Raw genomic sequence first — 26,034 nt, 5'->3', positions numbered from 1 at the left:
TCACCTTAAACAACCATAGCATTGTGTGTTTGAACAATATGAATGAACTTTGGAAATTCTGACAAGAAGGCATTTTGGGAGAAATCAGCCTTGCAAAGGAATTTAAAATTTGTTCGATGACTTTTTTTTAAACTGCAACAAATTTTTTTAAACTTGATAATGATGTTCCTGTGGACAATATTGAGGTTTCCCTTTTCCACTTTTATATTAAAATTGTTATTTACCTTCCTGGATATGGGTAAGTCACTTAATCCCAACGGCCTCAGCCATAACTAACTACATAAATAAATAGAATTGTCATTTACTCATCCTGATTTTCTCTTGGTCTTTTAGCCTGGACAATTGACCTGTTTGCTATAGGACTAACCATAGACTGTAGTTCTATAGAGTAACTAACTTAAAACAATTAAGATAGGACAGACAGAAAAAAGAAAGGGCAGAGATAAAAATTAGATCAGAAGTTGCAACAGGTATAACAACTACATGAAAGAATGCTTCAAATCAAAACAACCCAGGGGTTTCACTTCACACCCTAAAAAATGTTCACAGTTGATGCCCATTGATTAGGAAATGACTAAACAGTGTGGTACCTGAATATAATGGAATATTTCTATGTTCTAAGAAATGATATGTATGAATATAGAGAAGCATGGAAATAATTATATGAACATATATGCAGATTAAAGTAAGCAGTGCCAAGAAAACAAGAAAAACAATGACTACAACTATGTAGATTGAAAGAATAGCCAGAAACAAAGGAAGAAAAAAGAATGTCACAAATTTATAAAGATCTAGCATGATTTTTAAGAAGAGATATGAGAAGGTACCCTTATTCTAGTGTTTGCAGAAGCTGGAAGTTCCCAGGTATTACACATTAACACATATTTTCAGATTTTTTCAGTCATAGTGTTTTCCCCTCTTTTTCTTTATTTTGTCTTCCAAAAAATAACATCTGTTATATGGCATGACTCTCTGGGAAGGGGAGGGAAGAATGCTGGGAGAAATCATGGTGAGATAAAAATAAATCATCAACATAAAATTATTTTAAAAATCAACATTGAGAAAGTAGTTTCATTTCCTATAAAATTAGTAAGATTAGGGGAGAGGCTTTCTTATATCATGAATGATACAACCTACCACCTCTTTACTTCTATACCCATTCATTCATTCATCCCTCCAGTTCCAGAGGAAAAGTTGTCCTTCCTTTTTCCTAGTTCTCTAATGCCCTCCAGTTATACCCTAGATGTCATCTCTTCTTTTCTCCTAAGGGATCTTTTTTTTTTTATTTTATTTTATTTTTTTTTTAACATTTATTATCTCCCTTTCCTTCTCTCTCCCTCCGTCTCTCTCTATACTGTCACTGTCTCTGTCTTTCTGTCTCTCTTTCTCTGTGTCTCTGTCTCTGCCTCTCTCTGTGTTAATTGATCTTGGCTCACAATTTTGGCTATCACCTATATAACTGAGGGCTTGAATAAGTATGTATTTTTCATTTTTATAATTATATATTTTAGAATTTTTCTAATTTTATGTTTATTATTTATATTTCTAACCCCTAAAACATATTCTGTCTAGCAACTCTGAGCATTTTCATTGGCTTCCCCTTATGCCTAGAATACCATTCCTCCTCATGTCTGTTTTCTGGCTTCCAACTAAAATTTTACCTTCTATAGGAAGTATTTCCTCATTCCTTTTAATTCTAGTGTTTTACCTCTATTGACCATTTTCAATTTATTTTGTATATAGCTTGTTTGTATGTAATTGTTTGCATCTTATCTCCCCCATTAAACTGTGAACTCATTGGGAATAGGGACAATCTTTTACCTTTCTTTGTATACTGAGCATGTGGTGTCTAGAATATAGTATATGTAAATATTTATTGACTGATTGACTCCTCAAAACCCCAGTCCCAAATATCCCCCAAAACATCTCCATCCCTCTATGTTTTGTCATTAATTAACTCAAACCTTATTTCCAAAACTGAATTTTTCTTTTTTATGCCCAAACTTGTTCTTCTATAGCTAAGGAAGGGCACAGAAGAAAGAATGAAAAGGGTATATTAGTGTGAACCTGGGAAAACTAGTCTCCATGACTTGAGTTAAAGTCTGGTCTCAGACTAGATTGTATGACTCTGGGCAAGTTAATTAACCTCTGTTTGCCTTAGTTTCCTCATCTATAAAATGGACCAAACTATAGTATTTGCCCCCAGGGTGGTTGTCAGGATAGAATGAGATAATTATAAAGCATTTAGCATAGTATCTGGCATACAGTAAATGTTATATAAATGTCTATTAATATTAGTATCATTATTAACTATTATTTCTGCTTTTGCACTTACTATTCCTCATGTAGGGAATTATTTCCTCCTCACCTTTCCTCTTAATTTCTTTCAAAACTCAGATAATGAGCCACTTTCTACATAAAGCTTTTCCTGATCTTCTCAACTGCTAGCAATCCCCAACTTATATTTATATATTTATTTTGCATTCATTTGTATAAATTATTCTCCCCCAATAGAATGTAAACTTCTTGAGGGGAAGACAGTTTCATTTTTATTTTTGTATGCTCAGTACAGGGCTTGGCACATAAGTAATGTTTAATAAATTCATTGATAGAGCTACCCATTTAATTGATCTTCCAAAAGCATAGTCTACTTCACTAACACAATGTGCACAACATTGTCCTTTGTACTTGCTAGGAGATCAATAAAAATTTCTTGAAGAAATTAAAGATGCTATCACAGAGAGTAATTCAGTATGACTCAACAAGCATTTGTTAAATGCCAACTGTATGCAAAACTTAAGGAATACAAAGATGAAATATGACATAGTAGGTTAGCCTACTATCAAGGATTTCTCATTATACTGAACAAAATTATGTGAAAGATAAGAAAAAGAATCAAGATATAGTACAAAGAACACTGGATAAGATATCATAAGAAGACACATCTCTCCATTTAGTAGCAGTGTGAAAATGACAACTTAAAAGGATGTAAAACCTAACAAATAGAAAGATGAACAGTCACCACATTGTCAAGGTTCAGGGACCCAATCTTAACTTACCCCATGCAGCTTCATGTAAAGGCCACAGGCATTACAGACAGGCTCCCCTTCTGCATTGCGACGCCATAGCGTGGTAGTTGTAGTCTGGCAATTTGCACAGGAGAGACCCACCCGACGGGAAGCAGACTGAAAAGGGAGAGCCAAAAGGTTTATTTTGTATTTTACAAAAAGAGAGATTTATCCTTAAAATGGATCTCCTTGATCAGATCAATGGGAGGGAACTAATCCTAAAATAACCAGGCTCAACCAAAACAGCCAATATGCCCAGTACAACAAAACAAGGTCATGTAGCGGTAAGTCATGTAACTGGTAGGGAGGTTCTAAGGAAGGATATAATGTCTTGAGTGGAAGAATGATATGTAGAAAGACTACTGAATTTTGGAGTCAAAGAGCCAAAGTCCTGCTAATTACTCCTTATGTGACCTAAGTCCCTATTCCTCATCATTAAATGTGGAAATTAGATTATATAACCTCTAAGATCCCTTCTAGATAGATTTGTCATTTTACAGTCACAGGTTATTTCACTGAGTCATAAAGCCAGAATCTTCCAGTAGATAACTAGGCTACTTTCCAGATAAAATTGAAACTTATGAAGCTACAGAAACAATTTTCATCTATAAAAGCTAGAAGATATAACTTTAGTGTTATTAATGAGCACTAATGAGAGCAGAAACTAACCAAAGAGGAAAGTTAGCATGACTTGAAAAATGTATAATAGGGGTTTGGAGCATGTGCAAATGTCATTAGTTTGCAAAGATTGCACCATTACTGTAAAAAAATTCTGGAAGCTTACTTCTAGGTGACTAGGACCCTAGAGTATGCTATTATATTTCTATATACATGAGAACAGTCCTTTTCCATTGGCTGCATAATCTCAGCCCTATAGCTGAAATTATTGGTACTTTTAATTTTATTATTTTGTTTAGGAATATTTTATCATTAGAATGTTAAATTTTTTTTAGAACTTACAAAAATTATGCACAGACAACTTTGAAAGAATATCAATATCTACTATTTTAATGAGGCTTTGAGGCATTCCAAGATCATTTAAGATGGAAATATCCACATGGGAGACAATAGGAACTTGCTCTTGGAAGAAAAAATTGTTTCCCCCATCACCAAGACAGAAACAGTCTTGACAGTTGGAACAGGCTATATCTTTAGAAGTACCATATTGGTACAATCTCTGTCTCTCTGTCTTTCTAGCTATCACCAAAGACATGAAGATTCCTTTTACCCACAACATAGGAGTCATACTAAACTGGGAAGGGGAGAAGAGGGCTACCTTCACTCCACCCCATATCCAATACCACCCTCTCCAAGGAATGGAGATTGTTTCATCCATCCTTTTCAGTTCTAGGTATAAGAGTTAGATAAAGTCTCTAGGTTTGTATGTGAGTCATGATGATGGGAACAGGACTACAGGGCAGATGTTGTTGCCAGCCCAGTAGGGAATCTCTGAGAAGTCAGAATGACCAGGATTCAAACCCAAGGGGAGGTTGGACTATGGTATCTACCCATACTGACCTGAGTTCTACTAAACACCTAATTGCTTTCCTTTTTTCCAGAAACTGAGATGTGTAGGGGATTATATTCTCCCTTGACTCCCTCCACCACCCTGACAAATATTGGGAAAGGGGATGTTTGTAGTCTAGCTATACCTCTGAAGTAATTATTTTGTTGTAAAAGCTAATCTTACTGTTAAGTGAATAAATGGAACTGGGTTGCATAAGACCCCTAAAATTGAGCAAACATAAAAAATAATAGGTGATAGAGCCAGTAGTAGAGATTAGCTACTTCTAAATCACCTAGGAATATTGGAGAATTTCAAAGGGAGGGCTGAAATATAACATTTGGCTCTCAAGCAGTGAGGTCCAGGGTACTTGCTGTTTATACCATATTTTGTTTAACTAAAATAGCATTTCAGTTGTAAAAACAAACTCCTGTTACAAAAACTAATCATAATCTTTATTGGATCTGAGCTGTTTATACAAATATATTAATGAAGTCTCAATGAAACAATATTTTAAATAGAAAAAAATACTGATTTTTAAATAGTTTGGCAAACATTTAAATAGTTTCTTTTTTCCTATGGAAAACAGAAGTTCTAACTTACATTAAGAATAGTTAAAGAGAAAGTCTAGCTGCCAAAATGCTGCTTAAAAGTTAACAAGTGACTGCTCTGAAGTATTAAACAAAATACATTTTCTGGACTAGTTTTTATATTTTCTAATGGGCCCTCTGGTGCTATAAAGAACAGCTTCATAGAAAACTGGGGAATAATTTTTACAGCCAGGGTTTTGGATAAAGGCCTTATTTCTAAAATATATAGAGAACTGAGTCAAATTTATAAGAATACAAGTCATTCTCCAATTAATAGATGGTCAAAGAATATGAATAGACAATTTTCAGAAGAAATCAAAGCCATTTATAGTCATATATAAAAATGCTCTAAAAATGCTCAAAAAACAATCTTGAGGCACCATCTCATACCTATCAGTTTAACTAAGATGACAGAAAAAGATAATGATAAATGTAGAAGAGAATGTGGGAAAACTGGAAACACTAATCCTACTGATGGAGTTGTGAGCTGATCCAATCATTCTGGAGAACTATGCCCAAAGGGCTAAAAAACTGTGCTTGTCTTTTAATCCAGCACTGTCACTACTAGGTCTATATTCCAAAGAGACCATAAAAGAAGGAAAAGGACTTACATGTGCAAAAATGTTTGTAGCAGCTCTTTTTGGAGTGGCAAAGAATTAGAAAATGAATAGATGCCCATCATTTAGGGAATGGCTGAACAAGTTGTGGTATATGGATGTAATGGAATATTATTGTTCTATGAGAAATGATGAGCAGGATGATTTCAGAAAGGCCTGGAAAAACTTACATGAACTGATGCTGAGTGAAGTGAGTGGAACCAGAAAAAAATTGTACATTTAATCAGCAATATTGTGTGATGAATGTAGATTGAAACCTTTTTTCTTTCTCATGATTTTTCTCTTTTGTTGTGATTTTTCTTTTCCAACATGACTCATATGGAAATATGTTTAAAATGAATTTACATGTATAATCTACATCAGATTGCTTGTTGTCTTGGGAAGAGGGGAGGTGAAGGAGGGAGAGAGAAAAACAAATTGGAACTCAGAATCTTACAAAAATGAATGTTGAAAACCATCTTTACATGTTATTGGAAAAATAATAAACCATTAAGATTATAAACAACAACAATATCAGATAACATCTTCAGTGCAATTTCCCTTAGTCATGCTTGTCTTTTTGGTAGTGGTATCATTGGAGTATAGAGAGAGTTAAGAATCTAGGATTTATATTTCAAATCAAACAGTAAATGAAAGCAAATTATCTATAGATCTGCATGTAAAAAAGACTCATTTATAGCTAATTACTGATAAAAAATAATTTTACAGTGAAATAGCTTGACTTAGCAGGTAATAACAATTGTTAAAGTCACACGGCAATTTTTTCATAAGCTAATTAAGCATTATGAAAAATGCTTATAAGATATGAAGTTATTTGTTATTTTTTAATATTCTAAAATTCAGGCAATAACTTTTTTTGAATAATAATAAGTTAACAAGCCCATGTTTCAGAATTCTAAATCATTTATATTTTTGTGAAAACAAAATCAAAATAGTATCTATATTAAATTTCAAAATGTTGACAAATAGAAAAATGTATAATTTAATTCCATCACTTTTTCATTGGGAATTATGTCATTTTAAAATTCTTTTAAATTAATTAAGCAGCAATTCAAAGTGCCATAGATTTTCAAGCCAGTTATTTTTATAAACTAGTTGCTATTGTAACTGGTTCCCATAGAGGTTTGTAAATACGCATTGACAGCCAAACTATATGGTGCCAGCAACTAATAAAATGTCTAGTGTGGCATTAAGGAATACTAGAGGAAAGAGTTGGCCAGCAATCTGATGGCATCTTTAAATCAGCCTGACAACATTTGTGGTAGTTCTCCTCCCCCCACATTTGTGTCTGAGGGTAAGACATGTATCTCATACCTTGTAGTAAGCGGAAGGTTCTGAGGACTGGCTCCCACCTTCTTTCCCTCCCCACTCCTTCAGGCTTTGAGGCAGTTATGATTTCCAAGACTTTCTGATTCTATATCCCCCTAACTATGAAAGTGACTGTCTCTGGGGACTTATAAATTTTCCTTTTGTGGAACTATATGTTGTTTAGGATGGTATTATAAAAGCTAATCCCCTGAAATGCAAATTCCCTCTATACATTGGAAGAAATTCATTCTGAGGTCTCTTTCTTATTTCAGAGTTACACCTCTACTCCCCCAAAAAAGTTTTGCTTTGTCTTTTTGGGATGAGAATCTCCCCTCCCCCCAACCCAATCATACCTATTGTTTTATCTCATTTTCCTATAAGTCCCATACTTATTGAGAGACTAAAAGAACAATGATTTCTTCACTATTCACAAGTTGTTAGATGTGAAACATGTCCCCTCAATATATCCCTCCTCCTCATTTATGTAACGCCCCTTTCATATTTTATCCTACAAAAAGATATGGATTCACTTATAAATTAAGAGATTATTAATTCAACTCTTTCTCCTCTATTCCAATTAGCCACTTAGGTACTTTTATCCCATAATGAGCCCTCTTCACAAACTCTTTTTAAAGAACATAAACATAAAAGAGATATAAACATGAGGTCTTTTCTTGTTAATTTTACTAGTAATACCTGTTTCACTTAACTCCCCCATAAAGACTCTAAGGAGAGGGCATCTTAACCTTTTTTTTTTGGTATTATGGTCCTTTGAATTGTGGTAAATGAAGCCTTTGGACCCCAACTCCTTTGTAAAAATTTTATTGTTATACTTTATTTTTACATTACAAACATAAGTCTCATACCACAGACAATGAAGTAACATCAATAATAAATATATATGCATCAAAACAATGGAGGAACCAAAATCTTAAAGGAAAAGTGGCTATAAGAAATTATATAAATATTAGAATGAGGAAAAAGAAGAAAGAGCAGGAAGGGGAGGTGTCAACTAAACTAGGTGAAAAGGAGGAAGAATCTGGAGAGAATGGAGTTAAGTATAAATTTAAGTGTGATACTTCACAGCAGGAGAAATTAGATCATTCCACATCTCATGACCCTCCCCACTCAATTAACTCTTCATGGGTGGAGGAAGAAGGAGCATGAGGAAACTGAGGCAAACAGCATTAAGTGACTTGCCCAAGTTACAGGTAGTTAGCATTTGGGGGCAGATTTGAACTCAGGAATATGAATCTTCCTGACTTCAGACCCAATACTTAATCTACTATACCACCTAACTGCACACTTTTCTGTACCTACTTATAGTCTTCCCTTCTTTCACCAGTTCAGAAGAGAATAGGTTCAAATATCAGAAGTTAACCTTATCTCCTCTTTCATCTTTATATAGATGTATATTTGTATACCCTGATTATATGAGATGATTTCCCCTAATTTTCCTTTTCCTTTCCTTCCTCTATGACTCCTAGTGATGTTAAAGTTCAAGGAAGAACTTTCTGACATGTCTTATCTCCCCAGATTTACATAGTTTTCTCTTTATTTAGTCCTTCATAATCTTTGTGATACCTTTTTATGTTTCTTTTATTTTCTATGCATGACAATATATCTCCATAACTAATCTTTTTTTAAAAAATCAGGAATTATTAGAAGTTCTCTATTTCATTAAAGATCCATTTTCCTCCTGTGGGATTATACCCAATTTTGCTGCATATGGTTGTAAGCCTATATCCTTTGATTCCTGGAATCTAGGAACATGATAGTATTCTATCAAACATTATCATGTTCTATCAAAGAACATGATAATGTTCTAAACTCTTTGTGGCTCTTTGGTACTTGGACTGTTTCTTTTTTGGCCACTTTCAGTGTTTTTTTTTTTTTTTTTCTTTTCTTGAACTGGAAGCTCTGAAATTTGATTATAATGTTTCTGGGAGTGTTCATTTTGTGGTTTGTTTTGGGAGGTCACCAGTGGATCCTTTTTATTTCTACTTTGTCCCCTAGTTCTAAGAACTGTGGGAAGTTTTATTTTATGATTTCTTGAAATATGATGTCTAGACTCTCTTATGGTCATGATGTTCAAGGATTCTTAATTTTTTTTCTTTGATCTATTTTCTAGATACGTTATTTTCCCTTGGAGATGCTTTGAATTTTCTTCTATTTTTCTTGGAGTCATTGTCTTTTATTTAATCCATTCTAATTTTCAGGAAGATTATTGTTTGGATTAAAAATCTTTGCTCTCTGTGCTAAGATATTAATTCATTATCCAATTATTCCATATCTGTCATTACTTTTCCCCTAATGCCCTTATTTCATTTGTAAAACCATTTACAACTTTAACAAAGTTGCAGGATACCAGATAAATCCACATAAATCATCAACATTTTTATATGTTACCAACAAAGTCCAGTAGCAAGAGATACAAAGAGAAATTTCATTTAAAATAACTAACTATTTGGGAATCTATCTGCCAAGACAAAAATAGGAACTATATGAACACAATTACAAAACACTTTCCACAGAAATAAAATTAGATCTAAATAATTGGGAAAATATCAAGTGCTCATGGGTACGTCAAGCTAATATAATAAAAATGCCAATTCTACCTAAATTAATCTACTTATTCAGTGCCATACCAATCAAACTGCCAAAAAATTACTTTACAGAGACAGAAGAAATAATCACAAAGTTCACGTAGAAGAACAAAAGAATTTCAAGGGAATTAATGGAAAAAAATGCAAATGAAAAGTGCCCTAACTGCTAAAATTATTAAGCAGTGGTCATCAAAACCATTTGGTACTGGCTAAGAAATAGTTGATCAGTGGAATAAGTTAGGTTCATAAGACATAAGTTAATGACTGTAGTAATCTAATATTTGATAAATCCAAAGACTGTAGCTTCTGGAATAAGAACTCACTATTTGATAAAAAAAATTTTTTTTCTGGAAAAATTGGAAAATAGTATCAAAGAAACTAGTCATTCACCAACAGCTAACCCTATACCAAGATAAGGTAAAAATGGGTTCATGATTTAGATATAAAGAGTGATACTATAAGCAAATTAGAAGAACAAAGGATAGTCTACTCACATTGGAGGAGAAGGGGAGAATTTATGGCCAAAAAAGAACTAGAGAAGATTATGAAATGCAAAATGAAAACTTTTGATTATATTAAGTTAAAAAGCTTTTGTACAAACAAAACCAATGCAGACAAGATTAGAAAGGAAGCAGAAAAATGGGGGGAAAAGTTTTACATCGAAGGGTTCTGATAAAGATCTCATTTTAAAACTATATAGGGAATGGATAACAGACAATTATATAGAGAATTATCAACAGAATATTTTTCAGATGATGAAATTAAAACTTTTCTAATCATGAAAAAATGCTCTAAATCATTATTGATCAGAGAAATGCAAATTAAGACAACTACATATCATTTAGATTGGCAAAAATGACAAGATAATGATAAATGTTGGAAGGGATGTGGATATTATTACAATTTTGGTGGAGTTGTGAACTTATCCTGGATATTCTGGAGAACAATTTGGAACTATGCCCAAAAGGGCTGTTAAACTGTTGTCCCCCCTTTGATTCACCAATGTCTCTATACTTGGCTTATATCCCAAAGAGATCAAAAAGAATGGAAAAAGACCCATATGGGCAAAAATGTTTATAGCAATCCTTTTTGTAGTCGCAAGAAACTGAAAACTAAGTGGATGCCCATCAGTTGGAGAATGGCTGAATAAGTTATGGTATATGAATGTTGTGGAATATTATTGTTCTAGAAGAAATGATCAGCAGTATGATTTTAGAAGGCCTGGAGTGAGTTGCATGAACTTATGCTAAGTGAAGTAAATAGGACCAAGAGAATATTGTACACAGCAACAAGAAGATTATATGATCTTCAGTTCATGTGGCTCAATTAGGTGATTCAGGCCAATTCCAACAGACTTGTAATGAAGAGAGCCATCTGCACCCAGAGAGAGGACTGTCAGGATTGAATGTGGATCACAACATAGTATTTTCACCATTTTTGTTGTTGTTTGCTTGCTTTTTGTTTTCTTTGTCATATTTTTTTCCTTCTTAAATCTGACTTTTCTTGTGCAGCATGATAAATGTGGAACTATGTACAGAAGAATAGCATATGTTTAACATATATCAGATTACTTGCTCTCTAGGGGAAAGACTAAAAGTAAGGGAGGGAGAAAAAATTTAGAACACAACATTTTGCAAAGGTGAATGTTGAAAACTATTTATATATTTTGAAAATTAAAAGCTATTATCTAAAAAAAAAAAATTACTTAACAAAACAAAAAACCTCAAAACATTGCTTCATCTCTTCCAGAGATTATAGTTGAATCTATGTCCAAGCTGTTTTTATTTGAGGTTTTTTTGAGATGTTTTGGAGTAATTTTCTTCTGTGTTTATACACTGAATATCCTTGTCACGTAATAGCTTTTTTTCCCCCCTTTTTTAATAGTGAGATTCTCATTTTGTCTGCTCATTCTACCAGCCTACTTTCTGATTTCAGTCTTAATGTTAAGGTCAGGTCCTAGGGTCTGGGCTATTCCCATTGTTGTTTTCTTGGTGCATTGAATATTGTGTGATTCTTGGGTCTCAGGGACCTGAAAGTTTTCAGTGTTCCTAAAGTAGTCTAATCGAGGACATCCAAAACAGTCTGATCCCTGAACCTCAGAATTCTGTAAGTTTCTGACCTAGATTTAGGACCAAGAAATAATAGATTACTGCCAGATTTAGTCTCCATTAGTCAGCTAGGAAGATCTGCTGGTTCAGGATGGTAGAACTGCACAATCTCCTTTGGTTTAGGATTCTTGCCCAAATTATTCTGTTTCTGGTTTCAGATGAAGCTTGAAAGGGGAATTGGAAGCCTACTCTGCTTGTAAAGTCTTACACACATTATATTATTTCCCCCCTATCTTCCAACTTAAATTATCCTTACCAATTTGGGCTTCTGTCACCTTTCCTCCAACATGCTCAAAATGGTTTCAGACCAGGTCAAAAGTCAGCAATATATAAAAGACTTGCCTCTCCTTTCAAAGTGACTCTGTGGCCTCTTTTTTTTGGAAGACAAGTGGGGGGACTATGGGCAAATAATATCATATAAACTGTCAAATCACCATGTTAATTGGCATAATTAACTGTTTTTTTAATTTGCAGAGCAATAGGAAGTATATCCAAAAATGGCTATAAAGCAAAAACAAAAGATACCAATGAAACTTTTTTTTTTTTAAAGGAAGGAAGTAAATTAGGACATTAGGTGAAAGCAAAAACAAAATAATGGAATTAGAACTACAACATAAAAAATATGAGGCAATAAATAGGGAGAAGGATGCATAATAAGCTACCACATGTTCTCTAATCACTATTCCTGTTCACTATTTATTTTGAATGCATACTTCAAGGATCTAGAAGTTCATCAGTACTGACCCATCCACTACTGACACAGATTGAAATACTCTCATGTATTAGCAAACAGTTTTTCTGAGTTTCTGTGGCTAAAAGACTACCATTGGGAAGTCAATCCTCTCCTGCTATACTTGATTAGGTTGGTTTTTAGACCAGACACATACTTATGCTTCTTTTTGTATGTTCTTTGTATTTTTAACAATTTAAAATATGATAAAACTTTTAAAAAACATAAAAATAATTCTTAACTTGCTTGGCTGTACAAAAGCAAGCATTAGGTTCAATTGGCCAGGCCCATAGTTTGCTGCATTGACCCCTGACCTAGTCTTTGAGAAGCCACGATCAAATCCATTCCATGTCAAAAAAAGATTCCACATTGAACTTATATATATTAGGTTAAAAAATATTGATGTTGATCAAAACAGAATTAAAAAAAAAAAAAAACATTTCTCCTTCTTTTGGGCATCTCCCTCTTCTCATATCATAATAAATTAAACTGGTTTAATTTGGCACAAATTCTTCATAAATAGTTAAATAGTCCCTTTTGACTCCCTAAACATCAAACAATTAGAAGCACCCATTTTAATAGTAATTCTGTAAAGGTTCCAAGAGTGAAACCTACAAAAATAAAGCATAGGACTAATAGTTACTCCCCAGAGTGCTGAATTTAGGGAAGTATGCTAGGGGACTTCAGGAGATGTTACTTACCAGACGACGTTGTGGCTTGATAAGAGGCCGGTTGATGCCATTCATCTTGTGGTAGAGCCCACAGGCATTACATAAGTAGTGACCTGTCCCATCTCGCCTCCAGAGAGGAGTAGACATGGCCCCACAGTTGACACATTCTCGACCTTCAGAGAAATCATCAAACATATCTGTTGGGGAAAAAGTGGAGAAAAATACAGAAGTTAATTTTCCTCCCAAACTGGTCTTATGTCTAAGAACCTAAGAAGCATAATCCCAATATGAATTCTTTTCAAGGATTTAAATCACTTTAAACACAAACTCATTACCATGTCAGAGGGAACAACATATCAAGATAGTAACTCAGTATCTTATCTTTTAGACAACGGAAGTAGCACCCAGGGGTCCTCAAACTACTACTGCCTGCGGGCCAGATGCAGCAGCTGAGGTCGTTTATCCCCCTCACCCAGGGCTATGAAATTTCTTTATTTAAAGGCCCACAAAACAGTTTTTGTTTTTACTATAGTCTGGCCCTCCAACAATCTGAGGGACAGTGAACTGGCCCCCTATTTATAAAGTTTGAGGATCCCTGGGCCCCTAGACCATTGATTTAAAGTCTGAAGTCCAGCGCTGTGACCATGGACACATGTACATGTGTATGTGTAGTTTTACATATATATATATATATATATATGTATATCTTTATTTTCCCTCTAGGATTATGAGTGTGGATTCCACTGGAAACTTAACAGTCATGCTAAGGATCAGCTAGGGAAAGGACTCCATCTGGAGTGTGTTTAATTATTTTCTCTTTTAGTTTCACTATGTCTAATAAACTCTGTAACCACTATCTGCTGATTGACCGTGTCCTGGGAATGAGTAAGGATATTCATAGTAAAGGAAAGTCCAAGTGTGGAGTAGAAATAGTAGATTTTCCTCAAAAACAAACAAATAAATGCAAATCTCAGCAGTCTTTCATCTCTTGAATTTTTATGTCTCTCAGTCTAAATTCAGGACCCAACCGATGTGGTTTTAATTTATCCAGCGGCCAGAGGTGCTCAACATGACAGTGCAAAAGGCTATATAAAGTCCACGTAGAGAAACTTTGAAATACCATCTGGCTGGGTTCTTGAGTATAGCACCACCTGGTGGACAAATGATGCATTACACCATCCATCCTTAATGAGGCACAAGAAAGGCGCAAGCTGATAAGAGTTGCTACTGCCACTGCTATCTAGTGTCACACGTACACACAAAATACTTACACGCGTCACAATAGAAGTCATTAAGATATATAAACACATATTTGCACACACGCCTTAAAACCCAGTATATACTATTAAACCTTGCTAGACATATACCCCAAGAGAAAGAAAAAAGTATACTGATAGTGACGTTTTCTGTAGTAATAAAGAACTGGAAATTTTATACTAACTTATTTAGGAATAGCTAGAACAAATTGTAGTATGTGATATAATTGTGTTGTAAGAAATTACCAATATGAAAAATTCAGAGAAATTTGATAGTCACATGAACTTATTAGAACAAGCAAAAGCAAGAGAAAAACATTATATAATAACATGGATCAATATAGTCACTTCTGACACCTTGATAAAGAAGCATGACGCCTTCCTTTATGCAGAGTATAAGGAACGAACCACATATTTTCAGACATAGTCAATGTTGATTGTTTTGCCTAAACATTGTTTTTTGTTTTGTTTTGTTATTACAAGGAAGATATTAATGGGAGGAGTGTCAAAATGATATATTAAATTAACAAACGTTTTTGTTGTTTTGCTGAGGCAGTTGGGGTTGTGACTTGCCCAGGGTCACACAGTAGAAAGTGTTAAGTGTCTGAAGTTGGACTCAAGTGCTCCTGACTTCAGGGCTAGTGCTCTATCACTATGCTACCTGGCTGCCCCTTAAATTAATAAACTTTAAAAAAATATTTTGCTAAACAACATTCCCAATAAATGATCTCTAAACACTGACACTGCTTAAGTACCAGGAAGGGATGAGGAATTTAATATCTTCTAAAAATTCATTAACAATTGAGAGTTTTGAGTTACCTGTACTGTTTGTATTGGCCAGACACTCAAGCTCTAAAATTTTTTTCTTTTCCATTTAATTTATTTTATTTATTCCCAGTTTCACAGCCACTAAAACTTCAGATAAATAAATAAAAATATACTAGTTGTATCTGTCTATTTCACTGATAGCTTTATCTAATTATTAAGAACATTTGACATTTGTTTTCTTGTAACTACCACCCACTGGTTTCCTTGTCTTACTTCTAGTCCCCCACCCCCATCTCCACCAAAGCTGCCTTTTGTTTCTTCAAGCCCTAGTTTAAAAAAAAAATCCCTGTTCTTTTACAGACTATATGATGAGCCTATCATTTATTTGTATCAGAGCTATAGTTTGGAAGGTTTGGTTCATCTAAAAGAAAATGCTTGGGTTTTAACTCTGGGTAGTGAATCAAATCAGTCACTTGCACCTGCAAACCAAGTCAGTCAGTGTCCCAACCAGGTAAATACCAGGCAGGTGTGAATGGTTGTTTGCTTATGTTGTTTGTGCACATCACAGTCACAAGGCTGGCTATTTTTGCACCTGTACTACACTGCGAACCCTTCTACCAAGGTCAGCTACCTCTCAGGAAATGAGGCAACTCACCAGAAGCTATAGCTTTCCAGAATTAAACTTCTTAGTCTTGGAAGCTTGCCCAAGATAGCAAGATAGTAGAGGGAGGAAAGAGCAGGCATAAAATGAGCACCAGCCACCAGTCTTATGATAATCATACCTACTTCTATCATTTGGATCCTTGTATGGGCTGTGCTACTCTTCACACTTCTACTGGGCTTACTTTGTCTACATATTTACTTATAACTATACCTGTTGTTTCCCCTAATAGAGTGTAAGTTCTTTGAGGGAAGGAGCTATTATATTTTTTGTTTTGTTTGTTTTGTATTTCCCAACATTTGCTAATATATTCCTATTGATTGATTGGTTCTTCCATGGAAAATAAACTGCCATGGTTGAAAGAGATGATCTTGTAGCGCTTCTCACTACATGTGAGACCATGAAATCTTTTCATTTACTCTCTGAGCTTCATTCAATTTGCCTGAAGCAAAGCAAATAATCTGTTAGCTCTAAGATTCTCTGACTGTGATTCTACATATTTCAAGCCACCCAGTAAACACAGTAGTGGCAGTGGCCACAGGAGGGCTCTACAGCCACACAAATGAATAAACCAGACATTTCCTGAACACAACTTTTTTAAGGGAGCTAAGTAGAAACACACATAATCATGGAATCTCAAAGCTAGGGAGTTAAAGGCAATATATCCTAATCTTCTAATTTTACAGAAGGAGAACTAAGACCCAGAGTCAAGTGACTTGCCCAGAATGGCAGAGTTGGGGCTGTATCAGCTCCCAGCTGCCCTCTCTTCAGATCTTTTTAGCTTTCTCTTTTCTGAAGATTTATGGACTGGAAATAACTTTCTTGTATCACAATAAATCACACTGGTTTAACATGGCACAAATCCTTCATAAATAGTTAATAAATAATCTTTGATTCTCTGAACAATATACCCAAAGAAATAACTTTCTTTCAAACAGCCACCTCCAACTGACCTTTCAGAACTGATGTCTTTTTAAGACTTGAAGCTTCTTGGGCAATTTGGCATAGTGGACTTGGGCTCAAAATTGACCTAGAATACAATCTATAGGACATCTATAATTTAACCATTCTGAGTCTCAATTTCCTCATTTTAAAATGATGGAGTTGTATTAGATAGTCTCTTAGTTCTGTTTCAGCTCTATAGCTGTGATTCTAAAATCTACATGAAAGTCATGGTTTGTATGTACTGCTTATAAAATAGTTTATGTTCAAGGTTTTTTCAAAAAACCTTAAGTTAATTCATCTTTGATAAGGAAAAAAATTGAGTGTAAGGCATGAGGCAGACACAGTGAAGTGGGAAGAATATTTATCCCCAGGGGATTTTCTTTGGCAAGCCAGGCCCCTGGAAAAACTACACTAAACTCATCACCAAAATGAGTCTTGAATCTGAGAATTAAGATTTTCCTATTAACCTAGTTGTTAGAATCCTGTTCTCCTGGCTGATTACTTTGTATCTTTTATTTTGCAGTTATCCATTTTATAGTTTCTATTTGTTTCTTTGTTAATATGGTGTATTCAGCTAATAAAAAGGTTCTTGACCTGGGGTCTATGATCTACCACAGACTTTGTGGACAGATTTCAGGATGTCCATAGACTTGGGTGGGAAAAAATACCGCTGACTGAAATTTAACATTCTCTTAAATTTAAAAACATTATTCTGAGGAATTCCATGACACAAAACAAGGTTATAGTCTAATAGAAGCTAGTGGAATATAAACTTCTCAAGAATAGGGACTGTCTGTCTTGATTTTTTGTATTTCTATTCCTTATACTTATTGTACATGTTAAGGATTTTTTTTTCTTAAAAAATGCTTGTTTTTCAAAAAGAATTAGGTTCAAAAGTGTTATTTTTCTTTTATGATCGGCATATGTTGGTAGATGAGGTGGGACAGAATAAATTCAAAGCTAGATCCAGAGATTTAAGAAAGGGCAATCACAGAAATTAGGAGATGAGAAGTGCAGGGATGGAAGAGGGATTCTTAGAACTACAATCAGAAAAGAACAGATTTTATAATATAAATTTACTACCCTGGAGAGAAAAGGGGGAAGAAAGGGTAATGTATCTGCACAATAGGTGGCTAATAATGATCAAATTAGATTAGAGGTCTTTAGGAGTCAGCTGTAGCCCCAGTGGGTCCCACTCTTCTCAATGTAGGGTCTACTTTCCAGACCAGTCAGAAATTCTCTTGATTTATTTGTACACAATCTACTTCTCCCAACTGTAATTTTCCTTAAATAAAATGTGACTACCTTGAGCCCTTTAGCAACTCCATAAGCTAGAAAGCTAGTGTTGAAGAGTACTGCACATGAGAACATGAGAGTATTGTGTGTTCTTGGTTCCAGACTCTGCAACTATTGTACCGGTTTGAACCATGATGTCATAACTTTCTGTGACTTGGCTACCTCATAAAAGGCATGGCAGTTCAGTTTTTCCAGAGGGCACTGATATTTTCATAGTGACCTGTGAATTCACCCTTCTAGGACAGATTTAAGTATGCAGCTGTGACCTCTTTTCTCTGAAGATTCTGCCTAGTTCTTGGCATCAAGGGAATTTGCCCTGGCCCATTTTTATGGAGGTAGTCCATCTAGCCCTGGAGTTGGGTTAACATTATCCCCAGATAGGGCGGGGGTGGGGGGTGGGACTCATAACTAGCCTTGTAAAGTGCTTTGCAAATAGAAGGAAAAACTTACAACAATGGCAATAAAGTGCTTTGCAAACATTAAACTTGATAACAATGATGGATTATAATTAGGAGGCTGGGGGGAGGGGGGCACCTGATAGACCTTTGTGCTCTGGTGGAAAAGAAAGAGGGGTGGAGATTTAGGAAGCTGTCCTTTTTTCAACCCATTCTTATGACCTATGACCCACCACCAGAAAGCCCCGTCTGTGTTTGTTTAATACAAGATTGTAGGCAGGGAATCGGCACCAGCATTGATAGTCAACACAGGTAAAGTTAGAGAGGCACAACTGACAAAGAATGTTAATTAATGACCATTGCAGTGGTCAGGGAAGGGCCCACAAGGAATCAATCACTGAGTAAGTTTACTGGACCCAGACCACCTAATCCCTTAGATGTGGATTTCCCCCTTGACATTTACTGCTTTTTTTCTGCTTCCTCTTCAAATAGGAGCACCCCCCCCCCCAAAAAAAAATGTTCAATTTGACAAGAATTTCTGTACAGTTCTGTGCTTAATGCTTAGGAAAATATACAGGGAAATGACATGTGCCTACCCTCATGGAATTCAAATATAGCAAAAGGAATGTATACAAATACATTCAATTGCATAAGAGTGACATAAAATCGGGTATAAAGTTAACAATTAATCAATATACATTTTTTAATGTGTCTATCATATTTTGGGTGCTTCAGTACGGATCCAGCACAGTACAAAGGCAAGAGTGAAATAATCCCTGTCCTCAAGGAGTTTATATTCTATGGGGGAAGAAAACATGCATGCACATGCACACACACCCACACACACACATTGTATACTACATATTATGTATAAATACAAAATGGGATGGGGAGGAAGTAGCAGATTGTACAAATATCTGAAAAAGACTATAGAACACACCAGAATCTCCATGGAAAGTGTATAATTTCTGTCTTCTCTGAAAACAAGACCTGAGGCAAGCTCTTCATACTGCCTTCTAAAACCCTATTCCTACATATTTACCCATATATTTTTCCACTATCTGACCAACTTGGGAGTGAGCTCCCTTGGCCTCTGGGATAGGCTGTAAGAGGGAAATGATAACAAGAGAAGAATGAAAGGTTAAAAATAAAGGAATTAAATCCTAAAGTGACTTTGGTCCTCTATTCAATCAAATTGGCCTGCTGACTGATCTCTGTACATAACATTCCATCTCACCTTCAATGCCTTTGTAAAGATGGAATGTACTTTTTCATCCCTACCAATTTTCCCAAGGCGTAGTTCAAGTCTCACCTCCTATACCAAACCTTTCGTCTTTTCTTTCCCCCAAAGTTATTGTTACTTTTTCCTTCTGGAAATTACTTTGTTTTTTTTTTTTTTTTTGTTTGTTTTTTATTGACTTACTAATGTACATGTTATACCTCCCCATTAGAAAAATCTCCTTGAAGGTTAGGGATATTTTTTTAAAATGGGGATATAACCCTATGCCTCACATAGTATCTTATACATGGCAGACACTTAATAGATGTTTGTTGAATTGAACTGAATTTATCCTAAACCAATAGGGAACCATTAAAGGCTTCTAATCATTAATGATATAATTAGGCTTGTTCCCTAAGAAAATTATTTTGGCAACTATATGAAGGATGGGCTAAGGAAGAAAGGACTGAGGAGGCTTACTCCAATTGGCTAGGCTACAATGATGAAAGCCTGAACTAGGGGCATGGCTGCTTGTGTTAAAAGGACAGATGAAAGACGGCAAATCAATTTTTTTTTGGGGGGGGGAGGGTGAGAAAGAAAGAAGAATTAAAGATTACTCTCAGGTTTGAGCCTTGGCTATTCTGAATTTGGTGTTGACTTGAAAATAGGGACTATTTTAGGGGAGAGGAGGATTTATACCCCCAGTTCAGTGCCTGGTACATAGTATGCACATAGTATCCACATAAGGAAATTTCAAGGAGCAAGAAGATGTAGAGTTTAGGATGTAGAATGATCACTAACCCTTTGAGGCAGATGAGATCAAATTGGGGGAGGGGGTGTGAAGGATGATAAAACAAGGAAAGAGGCAGAGAAGAATCAGAAGACCAGGTTTCAAATCCTGCATCTGATGTTTACTACTTGTGTGACTACAAGAAAGTCCCTTAATTTGCTCTATCTGTTCAACTATAATGAAGAAACTGGGCTAGATAGTCCTTCCAGTTTTAAGTTCTTTGCCTGGTAGCCAGAGCTTAATTTTAAGAGCACGAGAGGAGCCTGGAGTGCAGAACAATCTTGAGTACTGGAAAAATCTCTCTACAGCCCTGAGATTTTAGTTCTCTGGGCTTTGTCAAGCTAGGCTCTAAGCTGCGTGGGTCCTGAGCTTTGTGTGATGTGAAAGAAAGGGAGGAGACAACACATACAGTGCCCAGACATATGTTGATAAAAACACATTTTTTAAAGAAGCCTTTGACTGCCAAACAGAAGCTACTGCAAGCAAACCTGGCTGCAGCCAGAGCTTTGCCCCTATGTCTCTGCTGATAGACAGAGTGAGGAATTTATCCAGGGGCTTGTCTGCTGAATGAAAGTGGCAGTGAATTTGACAGATGTGGAAAGGGATATAGAGAGGGAGACCAGATTTTTCCCAGACTCAGGAAAACAAAGGTCAAGTTTGTTCAGATACAAGGTATAGGAATGATAGGATCCATAATAAGTTAGCATAGTGTATCAAAAAGCATATTAAATTTAGTCAGAAAACTTGAGTTTAAATCCCAGCTCAGCTGTATGTGAACATAAACAATTTCCCCAGATCTCTCTTTCCTGTGGAAACATTAATACCTGTACTACAAAAAATACAGGATTATTATGGGATAAAGTTGCTTTGTATAAAACTTGTTGCAATTGTTATTACCAGTTGCCAAGAACCCAGTGATAACTGGAAGCTGATGGAATTTGTGCCCTCTCTTCCCATTCTGAGGTCAGGATGACTTCTGTATTTGTCTCTCTTGTGATAAAAAGTTAAAGTAAATATATTAATGAAAATGGCATCATGGTTTAATGAAGAGGGACCTTGGAGGTTCTTCCCCATAGTCACAGACCCAGTTTTAAGTCCTTCCATTTTCACAAACTAGCTATAGGATCCTAAGCAAGTCAGTCAATTTCTCAGGGACCCAGGTAGCGTATTGAGACTACAAATTGCAGAGCAGATGCTTATCTGCATGGATAAAAGTTCCTTGCTGGGAACTCCCGTTACCAAAGAAATCATAGGCCCAGATAGAATATGTAAATATAATTTGAATATGGTTTACATGTAATTGAATATATTAATATAACAATATACACACACAACACACATAATAAAGTTGAAAGGTGACCACCGTGTTTCCAAGAAGCTAAGAATAGACTATTTTCTAAGAAAACAGATGGATCTATTATTATATTACCTTGTATATAGTAGGTGCATAATAAATGTTTGTAAAATTTCTTTGGAAGTAAAATGCTTTACAAATCAAAGTATAACGGGAGCATGTTATTATTATAGTTCTATATAGTCTATTTAAAATATTACATTTCTTTTTGTGGACCTTCACCCACCTGGGATACATACATTTGTGTTCTAAGGTGATTCTGCTGTTTCCTTGGATAACTTAATGGATAAATATATACTCCATTTCTTCCCATACTGAGTATTAAAGCTCAAATAACTGTAAGCTCTTTGAGGACCAGGGCTGTGCTTCTGTATCTTCAACACCGCTCAGTGGGTGCTCAGCAACTATTTGTTGATTATCCAGGGATTAAAATCTTAGGAGTTCCTACCCTAAAGCCCAAGAAAATGTTTCCTAATGGTTTTCACTAAACCACAAACATTTATTAAGTGCCTACAATGTGCCATGTGAAAGGCACCATGGCATAGTAAATAGAGAGGTGGTCTTGGAGTCTGGAAGATTTCATTCCCAGTCAATCCCAGCAGTCCCAGGCTACTCCTTAGAAGGAATTCTCTATACTAATGAACCAAATCACAGATCTAGTCCTCCCGAAAATGTCAGGCATTGGAATACAAGGATAAAAATATCCTTAAGGAGCTTACTAGGGGTGTCAACTTCCAGTTGACACAGAAGCAAATAAAGTATGTACCATTCAATAACAGGTCAATGTATATATTCAATAATGATGTTATCTTCATTGCAAAGTAGATAGTGCAGGTATTATAACCCCATTTTATAGGAGGTTCAATTTCAACGCAATTGGTTAAGTACTTAAGCCAGGACTCCTGTTCACATCAGGAGTGCTTTTTCTAGTAAGTTAGATGTTTTCTTTCTCCAGTGATAGTAAGTTGTGTGATGGCAGAAACTGTCTTATAACTCAACTCCTCATATGCAGTGCCCAGCACCACACATATACTTATGTGTTCAATGAATGTGCATTGAGGAGTCAGTCATATTGCTTTCCTTACTATTTCTTTTCTCCCCGCTTTCCTTATGTCCAAAAAGTCCTATCAATTTTGCTCAATCCTATCAATTTTACCAACAGTCTCTTGTAATTTCTCTTTCCTTTGCTCTGACTCTACAATCATCCTGGCATAGACTTTCAATCAACTCATGCCTGGATTTTTGTTATATCCTTTTGGTGGACCCCTTTGTCTCTCCCTATATCAGTCCATCTTCCACTTAGCTAGTCCTATCTGACTGACTACTAGGAATTTTCATTGGTTGTTCTTATACTTCAAATTTTCTTCTTCTTCACCTATGTCTTCTTGATTCTATGATTTCCTTCGAGTTCCAGCTAAAAACCTCACCTTGTATAAGAAGCTTTTCCTGATTCCTTTTAATTGTAGTTCCTTCTCTTTGCTCTTTAACTCCAATTTATCCTGTGCTTATCTTGTTTGTATAAACTTGTTTGCCTGTTTTCTGTCTACCTCCAATACACTCTGAGCTTCTTGAAAACAGGGATTTTTTTTTTTTTTTTTTTTGCTTTTCCTTGTATACCAAGCCTTTAGCACAGTGCTTTGCATATATTAGGTGTTTAATAAATGTTTGTTGATCTGAGGTACCACTTCACATCCATCAGATTAGCTAAAATGACAGAAAAAGAAAATGATAAATGTTGGAGGGCATGTGGAAAAATTGGGATACTAGTGCACCATTGTGTGAATTGATCCAACTATTCTGAAGAGCAATTTGAAACAATGCCCAAAGGCTATCAAACTTTGATCCTACAATACCACTATTAGGTCTGTATCCCAAAGAGATTTTTTAAAAAAAGATCAACTTGTACAAAAATGATTATGGCAGCCTTTATTTTTTTGTGTGCTGGCAAAGAAGTGGAAATTGAGGGGACACCCATCAATTAGGGAATGGCTGAATATGTTGTGGTTATGAATGCAATGGAATGCTATTGTGTTATAAGAGATGATGAGCAAACAAATTTCAGAAAAACCTAGTTAATTTAACATATTTAACATGTATTAGTCAACCTGCCATGTCGGGGAGGGGATGGGGGGAAGGAGAGGAAAAAAATGGAATTAAAGGTTTGGCAATTGAAAATGCTGTAAAATTACCCATGCATATAACTTGTAAATAAAAAGCTATAATAATAGTAATAATAATAAAAAAAACTACCTAGTTAAGACTTACATGGACTGATGTAAAGTGAAATGAGCAGAATCAGGAAAACATTATACAGAGTGACAGCAATATTGTATGATAATCAACCATGAATAGCAGCAATACAGTCATTTAAGACAATTCCAAAGGACTCATGATGAAAAATGCTCTCTATATCCAGGGAAAAAATGATGCAGTATGTATGCAGATCAAAGCATACTATTTTCACTTTTAAAAAATTTTTTCTTTTGGTCTGTTTCTTCTTTTATAACATGATTAATATGGAAATACATTTTATATGTTTGCACATATTTAACATAAAATTGCTTATCACTTTAGGGATGAAGAAGAGGAAGGGAGAAATCTGAAACTTAAAATTTAAAAAAATGAACATTCAAATTTATCTTTCCATGTAACTGGGGGGAAAAAACTATATAAAGAGAATTGTTTTTGTTAGCTCCCATCTCTCCCTTCCTCTCCATTAAAAAAACAAAACAAACAAACAATCTTAAAAGCAATAAGCCGTTAAGCAAGATAAATCAATATAGTGGTCATGTCTAAAAATGCAGGCCTTTTTTCACATTGAGTCCATCAACAAAGAAAGTAGCTACAAAGATCCTTGTCTCCCTTGTCTTCCCCCACCCCAGTTCCCCTACTTATGCCTTCTTCTTTTAGCAGCCCCTCTCCCCTTTAAAGGAAAGAAGTGATAAGAGAAGGAATGTGTCAACATCAGGGTTTAAAACTGTCTCTTCTTTTTTCTCCTCACCCAGATCCCAAGCACCGGTTCTTAAATTTCTTTCCTTTTCCTTTTAAAATCTCTTTTTGAAGATCCAATTAACTCCCTCCCTTTTCCCATCCCCACTTATTTCTCTTGATTTGCTATATTTTGACATCAAACCCTGTGTGTATATATGTGTATTCGAACTCTCTTGTTGGGAGTTGGGTTCAGAAGTGCATGAAATTCATCTCCCATCTTTTTCTCATGTTTGTACACTTCTCTTCTTAATCTAAATTAATTCTACTCCCTTTTTTCTTTTTTATACCATAGTGTGTTCCTTTTACCCTCATTTTTCTTTCTTAAAACCATCAGAGTAGAACCAGTTCACCCCAAGTCCTTTGTCTCATTTAACTACCTCAATGCCCTTTGAAGATAGTACTAACATTCTTAAGGGACACCCTAGGACTTTTCCTTCTAGGACTCAGTGATCAGTGGAATTCTTCTGTTTTTACTTTGCCTTTTTGTTTCTAATAGATATGGCTATTTTTAATTTATGAATTCTGGAAATATGTTCAAGCATTTTTTTCATAAAATTTTTTAAAATATATTTAATGATTCTTAAAATAAATTGATCTGTTCTCTAGGTCAGTTGTTTTTATTAACATATACATTATATTTTCTTCTTTTTCAAATTTTGACTTTGTTTTATTTCTTGCTGTCTCATGGAGTCACTGATTTCAGTTTGGTCTATTCTTATTTTCAGGGAGTCCATATATGGGTAAAATTTACCACTTTGTATTCTAAAGTATTGTTTCTGGTTCTTCAGAATTTTGATTTAATTTTTTATTAAATTTTTTGCTTCATAGCTGATGACAATGCCCAGAATCAGGAGATGGAGTTTCTTGAGGTAGGAACAACAAAGAGACCAGTATCTTGTTCAAAAGAGTGCATTGGAGCAAGTAACGTATAAAAATGCTAAAAAAAAGATAGGAGAGCAAGGCTATGAAGGTTTATTAATGCCAAATAGAGGAATCTCTAGTTGATACTGGAGCTGATAGGAAGACACTGGAGTTTATTGAATAGGGGAAGATCAATTTGACAAATAAGTGGAAGATCAACCATAGTGGGTAAAGACTTGAGGCAGAGGCAAAAATCAGAGAAGATTTTTTCAATAATCCCCACAGGAGAAAGATGA

General features: G+C 35.2%; 1 protein-coding gene across 3 annotated transcripts in view; it reads right to left on the bottom strand.

Moving 5' to 3' along the window:
• Positions 1 to 26,034, bottom strand: part of GATA4 (GATA binding protein 4) — a 106,925-nt gene that overhangs the window by 4,977 nt on the left and 75,914 nt on the right. For all 3 annotated transcript variants that reach the window (XM_023494676.2, XM_031951130.1, XM_003757926.4), the window contains 2 exons: positions 13,233 to 13,399; positions 3,060 to 3,185 (listed from right to left, as the gene is read on the bottom strand). In XM_023494676.2, the coding sequence (XP_023350444.2) occupies positions 3,060 to 3,185; positions 13,233 to 13,399 (293 nt within the window). The remainder of the gene's footprint in view (positions 1 to 3,059; positions 3,186 to 13,232; positions 13,400 to 26,034) is intronic.

The sequence above is a fragment of the Sarcophilus harrisii genome, chromosome 2 (genome assembly GCF_902635505.1).
Source record: "Sarcophilus harrisii chromosome 2, mSarHar1.11, whole genome shotgun sequence".
Classification (NCBI taxonomy): Eukaryota; Metazoa; Chordata; class Mammalia; order Dasyuromorphia; family Dasyuridae; genus Sarcophilus; species Sarcophilus harrisii.
This window is presented reverse-complemented; position numbering and strand designations above follow the sequence as displayed.